At 35.2% G+C, this 10,236-nt stretch overlaps 1 protein-coding gene across 16 annotated transcripts in view; it reads right to left on the reverse strand.

Moving 5' to 3' along the window:
• Positions 1-9,061, reverse strand: part of LOC127859923 (CD109 antigen-like) — a 46,011-nt gene extending 36,950 nt beyond the window's left edge. For 11 of the 16 annotated variants that reach the window (XM_052397537.1, XM_052397533.1, XM_052397529.1 and 8 more), the window contains exons 1-17: positions 8,929-9,061; positions 8,631-8,694; positions 6,739-6,899; positions 6,544-6,569; positions 5,984-6,140; positions 5,308-5,378; positions 4,916-5,041; positions 4,130-4,169; positions 3,649-3,733; positions 3,249-3,369; positions 2,564-2,788; positions 1,973-2,230; positions 1,703-1,807; positions 1,526-1,588; positions 1,021-1,197; positions 589-738; positions 13-171 (exon numbers count right to left, since the gene is read on the reverse strand). In XM_052397537.1, coding sequence (XP_052253497.1) covers positions 13-171; positions 589-738; positions 1,021-1,197; positions 1,526-1,588; positions 1,703-1,807; positions 1,973-2,230; positions 2,564-2,788; positions 3,249-3,369; positions 3,649-3,733; positions 4,130-4,169; positions 4,916-5,041; positions 5,308-5,378; positions 5,984-6,140; positions 6,544-6,569; positions 6,739-6,899; positions 8,631-8,694; positions 8,929-9,019 — 2,079 coding nt within the window. In that variant the 5' untranslated portion in view covers positions 9,020-9,061. Of the gene's footprint in view, positions 1-12; positions 172-588; positions 739-1,020; positions 1,198-1,525; positions 1,589-1,702; positions 1,808-1,972; positions 2,231-2,563; positions 2,789-3,248; positions 3,370-3,648; positions 3,734-4,129; positions 4,170-4,915; positions 5,042-5,307; positions 5,379-5,983; positions 6,141-6,543; positions 6,570-6,738; positions 6,900-8,630; positions 8,695-8,842 lie in introns of all 16 variants that reach the window. The other 5 variants (XM_052397538.1, XM_052397542.1, XM_052397540.1 and 2 more) reach the window with 4 other exon arrangements.
• Between the last annotated feature and the right edge of the window lie 1,175 nt (positions 9,062-10,236).

Below are 10,236 nucleotides of genomic sequence, written 5' to 3' on the forward strand. Positions count from 1 at the left end.
TTATGCACATACGTCAAAAATGGTCTGTGCATCAGCCCCTCCGAAGTATCTCGGGTACGGCCACCAGACCATGCGTTTGCGGCGCCCGCCCATGGCCGTTGGCATAAAGTCGCAACAGAAGGAGCTGCTATCATGGCTGATTGTGTCGTACGACTTCAACTCGTCGATGACCTGAAGTTACAAATCTTGCTGATGAGAAATAAATAGATAGAATGTTGACCAGCGATTTAAGTAAAGTACTGGCAATGATTCTGGCATAATAAAATGTGCTTGTAAGTGACTTCGTAAAACATTACTTTGGTACGTTTTTAATACTGCTCTTGTGAGGGTCAACATATCTATAAGACAAGTATGAATCCCAACGTTTGTGCTTGATTTTTAACGTCATGTTTTCTTTGCGCTCCTTGTAATTATGTTTGTACTGTGCTGAGTTATGTTCGTTGATGTTCACTAACTTGACATACGCCCCGCGTATTCATGCATATGCAAAACATACTCGCATGCGCAAAGATTGGTAGATTTCAAGAGACAGTATTTTTTATACAAAACATGCATTGTACAATAAAAAAAGTACTCTAGCTGACACACCTCTGACTGTGTGACGTCATTTCCGGATCGGAGCAGCAGGACGCTCTGGTCAACGGCAAGTAGATTTACGATCGACTGGGGATCCGCTGTGACGATCACGTTCACGTTATCCCCGGGAGCAGCCTTGGTCTTGTCGAACGACAGAGAAACCTACAAATAGAAGCAATATAATCTTTGTGATTTTTTTTCAATTTAAATTAGCCTGACAAAGATGTTATTTGATCATAAAAGATTTATCGAGAGTCTGTACAATTGGTGAGGCGTTAAATGATTACTTAACGCTAAATCACTCTCGTTTGCTTTATTAATTGTGTACTGTTTAAATCGTGTATACAGCAAAAATACTCACTTTCTGATCTACGTGAAAAAAGCTACGGACAATATCCGTTGTATTAATGTGTTAAAAATATAAACTACTGTGTTATTGCTGACCTGGTTTTGGAAAGCGCCATCTACATCAAAGCTAATGCTGTCAGTGACGACCTCGCCGTCAGCACGTACGTAGTAAGCAATGATGCGAGCGTTCGGGGCCATCTTGGAGTCAATATGAATACTGAATGTACTTCCGGAAACCGTCCCAGCCATGACGACATTACCACGGGACATGACCTGCAAATTATAAAAACCATGACACCAGATTGAGAATAATAATGAAATAAACTTGAAGAAGGTAAGAGTTCTAAATATATGTGTGCGTGCAATATAGGAATGTCCTTTAACCCTTTCAGCACTGGAACCGAATTTTAAAGGCCTTTGCAAACAATTTGGATCCAGATGAGACGCCACAGAATGTGGTGTCTCATCAGGATCCAAACTGTTTGCTATTCTGATAGTATTCTTTGAAAAGATATTGAAGAAAATGCTAATTTTAGAAATTCAGCAGACGACATTTTAGCAGACGACAAATTTCCCAGCATGCAAAGGGTTAATAACTGACCTGGACAAACAAATTCGAAATGGTTTCCGTTGATCGAACATCAAATACTGCCACTTGGCCGGCCTGTAAATAAACAATATGTAAACATCATTCAAATAAAAAAAAATATCATGGTAAGTAAAACAATTACATCATTACACAGCAAATGTGCATAAATAGTATGCGTGTCACACCTACCCGTAGGTTAGAAGATTTCAAGGAGAGCTGCATGTAATTATCACTCGGTGAGTAACTCTTGCTCAGTTCGAGATCTGAATCATATTGGGATTTTCCATAGATTGCCTGAAAATGAAACGTATTCACATATGAGTTAAGTTTTCAGAATTACAAATTATGTGTTCTGAAAAAGTTTCTGAATTATAATGCAACAAAGAACATAATTATCACATAATAACTGTTTCATAGCCACATAATGGCATCACTACTATTTAAAGAGCATTTACTAACCCATTTAAATACACAAAAAACTACTACCAGTACGTAGACGCTGGTTGAGTTTTTTGGAATGTCGACCTGGATCGGCACAATACCATTGTCCGGTACTGTTAAGGTCTGCTCTGGAAGCATGTATCTGTGCCGTGGGGGCTCGTACCAGGGATAGGGCGTGGTTGCCTCGCCCTTGTCTTGGTAAAAGCACGTTACGGTAACTCGCACATCTTCACGAACACCCTGAATGGGATGGTCATCTTGCTGTGAGACTCGTAGCTGAAATTGTCAGATAATGATGATTTAATCTAGTATACTGTGTATAAAGAAAGGTATACACACTTGTAACCATAATACAAAATACAATAACATTAAGTCTAATTGCTAGGGGATGGTCATTTTACATGTTATCACGTTTTTGCAGTTTATATAAATAATGTTTTTTTTTCTTTCTGATACTTATTATGATGTGAGCAATGGTATGTTTCCAATTTAAGTGGAGTAAGGTGGACCCTGTGTTGTCATCACTCTATCGAAAAATCAATCGCAACAAACCCATAAGATCGAACATAAGAACACCTGAAACAATTCTTATGTATTAATACTACTTACATATGCAGTGTAGGAGAGCCCGGGCTTGAATGTGTTTGGGTAAGATTTCAGGAACTCCATTTTCCAGGCACGGTCATAAATTTTCACTTCGTTTTTTCCACTTAAGGTGATGTGATTAAGGCTCTCCGTTACGTTGGCCTCTACCGTCAAAGTGCGTCCGTCCAAGTATTTGTTTATCGTCTTAATAGCGTCGAGTGGGATGGAAAACGAGGCAGTACCATCGACCTTGCACAAAATGAACATTATTGTAATTCTCTATCTGTTTAGAAAACAAATTAACATGTCTGACCGTTTGTGTTATATGGTAAAGGCAGATGTAGTATCAAATATCATTTAGAAACTTTTAAAGAACTTAAATAGTAAACAAACAAAAAAACGCTGAAATGATAGCTATAAGTTTTACTATTGGTGGTCACTCGATAGAGGCATATCCCATTGCAATAAATGCATTCGATACATTGTCCATATATTTGACTATATAACTGTATTACTACATATAACTACCCAACTTTTCAAAGCGAAATGCCATTGAATGCGGCACCTCAGGGTTGTCAACATGGAAATTTAAGGTTCAAAATGATACAATTGCTTGTTTTTACAAACCGAATGAGTGATTGGGTCACGTTTGGCTCGTCAATACGGGAAATTACGGGATGTTACTAAAAAACTGTATGTTTATACAAACCGAAAGAGTCAGTGCTTGCATCACGCGTGGCTCGTCACCATGGTAGTTATATGGGCGGTACCAGTTCTTATACTTCACAATTAAGTTGGCCGTTCCCTGCACCGGCTTACCGTACGTATAACTAAACATTAATCATGTCAGGTTAAGTAAATTTTAAGACTTATGTGAATCTTAACACAAAATGTTACATAGCATTCACGAATCATTTGTATTAATAATTTAAAATAATTGTCATTGATCGGTGCACAACAAAGTTTATCTTGCGGGTGAATATTTTGGATAATAATATTGTAATACCTTTTAACATTTTAATAGAATGAAACTTCCTTTTAATCATAATATTGTCTTCTTCACAGGCTGCGGTATGTGTTATTCTATTCAAACGCAGAATTCCACTTACATGGCGCTGACCTTCCCATTCAGTGCGTTATCGGAGGTAAGAATAAACGAAGCCAGTTCGACTTTGACCTCAAACTTAGGAAGCACTGTAAAATACACCAACACACTCATAAAAAGTTCCCATGATAATACTTATTTCAACTATGAACGTTATTTCAGTGCAATCTCTCAAGCCAGTGACTCGACGATCTCCAAACTGACACTGACCTTATATTAAAATGAACTCTTCCAAGATTGGCTAAATTACAAATAAAAAATTCTAGATTCAAAAAGAAATGCTTAGTTTATGTTCAAATCTGCAGAAAAGCACTAATTGAAAGAATGCTTTTACTGCTGGATATGAACCATAACTGACTTTATAAGGAAAAACATACATTTAACAAGTGTCTTTTCTTAGCCAATGAAAAACGAGAATTTTGCATGAGTCAAATCAGTTAGATGTCTTCAAGACTTGAATGAATATATACATTGAAAGTTCCTACCGTAATGAGCAACGACGAATATTTTCTCTGTAGATCTTCCCTTTAAAGTAAAGGTAAATGAGTAAGAATTTTGAATAATTTTGAATAAGTATATATATTATATGACGATATTTTCAATTTTAAAACGCTTAAAAAATGTCCATGTAAATACAGCATACGTTATAAAACGCATAAGTGTATAACCATAACCAAACGTATCCAAATACTAGACAACCAATCATTATCCTTAGAAAATTATGTTGTGTATAGTATTATTATAAAGATATAACTATACATGTTTATTTAATGCAAAAATGTATTAAATACATCTACCCGCTTTCAATAAAAATGTACACCGATGGCTTTAAAACCATGAGTTGCGTCGGAATTCTATGAAAGTACCAGTTGAATATAAGGGATGGTTGCGAGAGTTGGGAAAGCATTAATAACATGACGATGATAATAGACCAAAGAATACTAAACTGAGGCTTTTAAAATCATATCGAAATCTTCTTTAGCGTAGAAACCTTTATTTTGTAAATTCAATTATCACTGACGTATAAAAATGATTCAGTGTTGTTTATAGCGCGGGATTTGAGGTACAATCATGTTAGCATGACTTTGATTTGGTTTGCATCGAAACGGTCCTTAAATCAATTTATATTTTATTTTTTATTTTTATTTATTTACATTGCGAGTTATTCAATTGGAAGATTGACATTACAAACGAAGTTAACGCATAACTTGCAAAGCGGGTTTTAATAAATGACATTACAAATGTATGTCAGTATTCAAAGCAGAACTTACATGTGCTGTAACCTTCACCTTCCAGTCTCCAATCACCGGCTGTGTGTCCATCTCAAGGAAATTGGTTACGACGCCGCTGGCATCGGACAGGCCGAGCCATTGCTTGATCTTGTTCATGTTGGGGTCCTAAAAGCGGGAAATGGAATGCAGGCTTACGTGAAATGTCAAGTGTAAAAGACGGACGCGGGCTTGGGAAAAGGGGCAATGTTTATACTTTCAATACAATACAGAACACAAACCAACATACTAATTCGTTAAAATGCTCACATCTAGATTCATTTCGATAACAAAGGCGCTACCGGCATGCAATATAAGCAGTCTGCATGGATTTTAAAAAGTCGTTTCAATTCAAATATTCGTACATTTACTTCTTATTTCGATGACATACTCACGTAGATTTCAATATCATAACTTCCAGTATAAACAGTCAAGTTCGGGAAGACTGCAAAGGCTCTGAAATTTACTGAAATGCAAGAAAGTGGCTTTTGTTGTTATCTGGTATCGAAGTGCCATCTGTTATCAAAGTATCCGCATACCCAGCGTGAGAATAAGAACTGTAATGACTTTGCTTGCTCAAAATGTCAGTGTTGATGACATAGCCAAGACAGAAACATACATATATCTGGACACAACATAAGGCAGCATTTGACCGATTAATTTAAAAATAAATAATGTGTATTTGTCTAGAATGTGTATCACGCGGTGGTGTCACCAGGTTTGTTCACCTGTTTTTGTTTAATTGTTATGTTGTTGTTGTTTGCTTTGTTGTATTGTTGTTGTTTTGGCAAAATGTCGCTTAACATCACTGAATGTTTTCATGTTGATAACGACCGGTCTAATTTGTAGCAAATGCTGTTTATATGAAAATTGCATGACAGGCTGAAACAGAAACTTATGGCTAAGTAATAAAGGAATCTACGGTATGATATGAACGCACACTTTGGTAACGGATTATATGGTAAGATAGGGACACATACTTTTGTCAAGGTTTTAACGGTTTGCCATACCATTGTATGGCATAGACACATACTTTGGTCAAGCATTCTACGGTTTTCTAAGGAAACGTACTTGTTTGCCCAGGTTTGTAGTTGGCCTTGTCCGTCTGAATAAAGATCGAGATGCTCTTCATTTCGTAGTTGATGGAGGTCTCGTTCTGGAAGTGTAGACCGTGACCGGAACCTTGTACTTGGATTTTGTAGGACCCGATGTGCAAGTTGTCCGGAACCTGTGCGTATTGCGCATTTGTTTATTAACGAAAAGATAATCCGATTATTGACTTAATTATTATCACATATGGATGTAGTAATTGTTATGAGAACAATCTAAGCGTTCTACAAATATGTTGGTTCAATCTTAATGTTTCTCGGATAAAATACGAAACTAAATCTTAATACTTCTTGAAACAGACCTTGATGATAAGACCGCGAAATCTTAATAAACCAACGTTGAGATATTAGCACATACAAGTATGAATGTCTGAAAATGTTTTCTATAAAAGTAAAAAGCCAAAATGTTAAACTGCTGTTGTTTTTAGGAAAAACAAAATTAACGCGAAACTTTGAATATGTCCGGTTGTTTCAATAATGCTGTACGGAAAAAGCAAAAGTCTTGATAATACAATTACTTACATTGATCTGAATTGAAGTTACAGAACCTGCAACAAAAATGACATATTTATAGAAACCTTAATACAATATAATAATAACATTAAATGTATAACATTATATAGTAATGCGAACCTAAAGTAAAATGATGATATTGAATAGATTATAACATTTATCGTCGTTTTACGTTATAATCATAGTGAAAAGTCACTCGCATACCGGGAGTAACGGATTTATGTGCAGAAGCTATTACGGCCTTCGTGCTGTCGTCGAAAAGTTCAGCCCTAACGTTGACGTCGCCTGACGCTTTCAGGACGTTGACGCTTATGTTGAGTGGGACGCCAGGTCGGAAACTCTTCGGAGTAAGAACGACGTAAGAGCTGAAATTATTAAAGAATACTAACGTACCAAAGTCAGACTTGACGTAAGAAAGATGTATGAACTGAAATAATAAAAAGATGCTGAAAAACATAGAGTAGTTTTGACGTAATAAATATGTACGAACCTAAATAATAAAAAGATGCTGAAAAACGTAGAGTAGTATTGACGTAAGAAAGATGCATGATCTGAAATTATAAATTGTATTCTTAGGATTTTAGACCAGTCTTGACGTAAGTCTTGACGTAAAACGTTATAAATGACATAGTCAACAGATGCTTATAAAAAAAGACTTAAAAACCATGTAAGAGCTAAAATTATCAAATAACACAATAAAATCAATCAATCATATTTGTTTTAAACTTCCACAAATAATTCTCTTCAACTATGAATGTCCTTCAACCATGAAGAAGAAAATTAAGGAATTACTTAGGTAGAAAAAATAAGGCTTTTTTATTTCACACATATTGGTGTCACATAAATTTCACTGGTACAACTACAACCAAATAAACAGACGGGGCTTGAACTAGGTGCTAGACAGGGTGTTCTGAAAACGTTTGGAACGTTAGCAGCTGTTTATCAGACAACGGAAGCTGTGACTCAGTTCATTTTTATTCGTGATGATTTGGGTCAAGTGCTTCACGTCGTGTCTCATTTCATTTTACGGGTTATCAAAGGCTAAGGTGGTTTGGTGGCAGTGTTGTCGTTAATTTAACGAAGTAAATCGTGACTTTTTTTCTAAATGGATTTTGCTTCATTAAGTCCTCTGATGTTGTATTATCAGCATTTCGTTTATTCATCCGTTATTTTGGACAGATAAGTTTTTGCATTATATGAGACATCAAAATAATTTACATGTACATAAACAAACATAGAATTTAACAGCAATAACATCCACACAACAAACAACAACAAGAAAAATATGCATCACAATAAACACAACAACACCGTCAAGCATGCGATAACAGTAAAACTTAAAGTGTGGAATATACGTTTTTCGGTCTTTGATCTTAAATTTAAAGAAAATGTAATGGCTAATATCGGATAGGAGCTGACAATAAATTAAGAACATTGGTCAAGCCTAATCAATAGGTAATATTTCGGCAAACCTGCCAATATACTTTTCATCTAATATCTTCATATTTCATCGCGTCTGTTACAGTAATCGTCTTTCCGAACATCGCAGTAATTTGCACATTTTCGGTACACAATTTCGTCTTTTTTTCATATTACAATTTCTTTGATGCATGTGGAATTAATTAGCGTCACATTGTTGTAAACTTTTTTCCTATATTCCTTACAGTTTTAAAATGAATCAAGACGCTTGGCGTTCTGAAGAAAAATAGCCAGATTTGCGATGAAGTGTGTCCTTCTGCATTGCTGATGAATCGGAATGTGACTTAATACTCTGAGTTGGTTTATAGCATCCGGCTAACTGTATCAACCTTCCAATGGTTTTCTTATGACTAACGCTTATTTCATAGTACACTTTTAACTGAAAGGTTCACGAACAAACGAATAAAATGTGCAAGAAAGGAAAATAAATGGACCATTGCATTCTTACTAATAATATAACAAAAATCAATATTATTGTCATGGCATGTATTTTATGCACATCAACTATGATTCTTATGTATAAAAAAGTCCTTGTGATTACTGTTCATGGGTCACTTTAGAAACAAAAATATTTATAAATCAATCAATCAGTAATCGACCATAATTAGTGTACTTACTTTTCTGCCGAAGCTACCGCCAATGCGGCCGCTAAAATAAAAGCCTTCAGCATTTGATTGTTATCTGAAATAATAATAATGCAAATAACAATAATTACCGAAATAAATACCCGAAATTAATAAAACAAATATCGTAAAGCATATTGTAAATTCGCTACAATATTGTTTCATGTATTGCAAATTCAATTACAAAGTAAATGGTTTTCAAGTACGTTTCTCAAACAAAATGAAATTGCTGTTCGCGTCGCGCAATTCAAAGTCTGTTTAAAAGTTCAATGAAACCTCATAATTTGTACACCTGTTGCATGCACGATGTTCCAATTTGTGTCAGCGGACTTGAACACCGGTGGTTTTATACTTGAATTACTGAAGTATTTCACAAGATCCATATTACGGACAGGTCTTTTAAAGTCTTATCGTATTTGTACCTGTTTACCGTGTTTCTGTTAGAATAAAACGAGATCGTAACTTTGATAACATGCCTGGTTAGATATGCTCTTATGCCAAATTTTTTCTCAAAACAAATATTTTTTTAATATTTTACAATTAGTTATATTTTCTTCAAATAGAGATATGAATAGACGTAATGCATCTTCAGTATGTTAAAAACGGTCTTGTTCACAATAAAAGTATACTCATTGTAAATCATTTAATTAAAAGCAAAAAAGGATTTGTACGAAAGTGGGTAAACCCCGCGAAGCAGTGTTTCACCATGTCATGTAACAGCTTATAACATTTATATATGCGTTTATTCTTATGATGGAAACTATTAAGGGGATTTTTCAATAATATGTATATGCAATGTTAGGATGAAGTTTGAGAATGTAATAATACATTTTTGGGAGATATTTGTCATTTACAAATAATTTAAGAGTACACATAAACCAAGCCCTGATTTAAGATTTATTTCAAATAAGAACACAAATACGACCCAGGGTGGGGTATAATTGGGATCAATAAGATGAAAAGTCATTTAGATAAAATAATCGAAGGACCATATACTTAACAATGAGTTCAGGGTCAGCATATAGACACGAGATTAATAGTACCCACACATGGTCATCAAACAGCACAGATGAAAGGGCACCTATTTGCATAGAATACACAAGTCATGGTACTGACAAATATAACGGGATTACTCTATATCAATATAAATTGTTTAGATTTTAGTATATTTGCCAAGCAAGTAAATACATGAAAAATTGTTCCTTCTAGAATATTCTGACGAATCAACCAATCCGTAATAAGCCCGGACCTTGGTGACCAATGGAAATTACAAGTAGATTTTATGTAAATTAACCTGGGGATAAAATGCAGTGTTTTAAGTTAGTAGAAAAGAATCTGCGGTTAGATTTGAAAAGAACTTGGAGAGTTGTCACGTCTTCTTGACGTGGCGGCTATGTTGGCTGCCGCGCTGTAAAATTGTATTTCGTGTACATTAGCAAGCATTTTGTTAAAAGAAATATTCGACATAAATAAATCGCGATGCAATCAGAAATGAACTTTGGTTGTTACTGTGTGTTATCAACGAACAATGTGTAATTACGTGACACAGTACATTTTCTGGTTCGCAATGCCAACCTGAAGTGCCACTTCTTTCACGGGC

This window comes from Dreissena polymorpha, chromosome 15 (assembly GCF_020536995.1).
Source record: "Dreissena polymorpha isolate Duluth1 chromosome 15, UMN_Dpol_1.0, whole genome shotgun sequence".
NCBI classification, from domain to species: Eukaryota; Metazoa; Mollusca; class Bivalvia; order Myida; family Dreissenidae; genus Dreissena; species Dreissena polymorpha.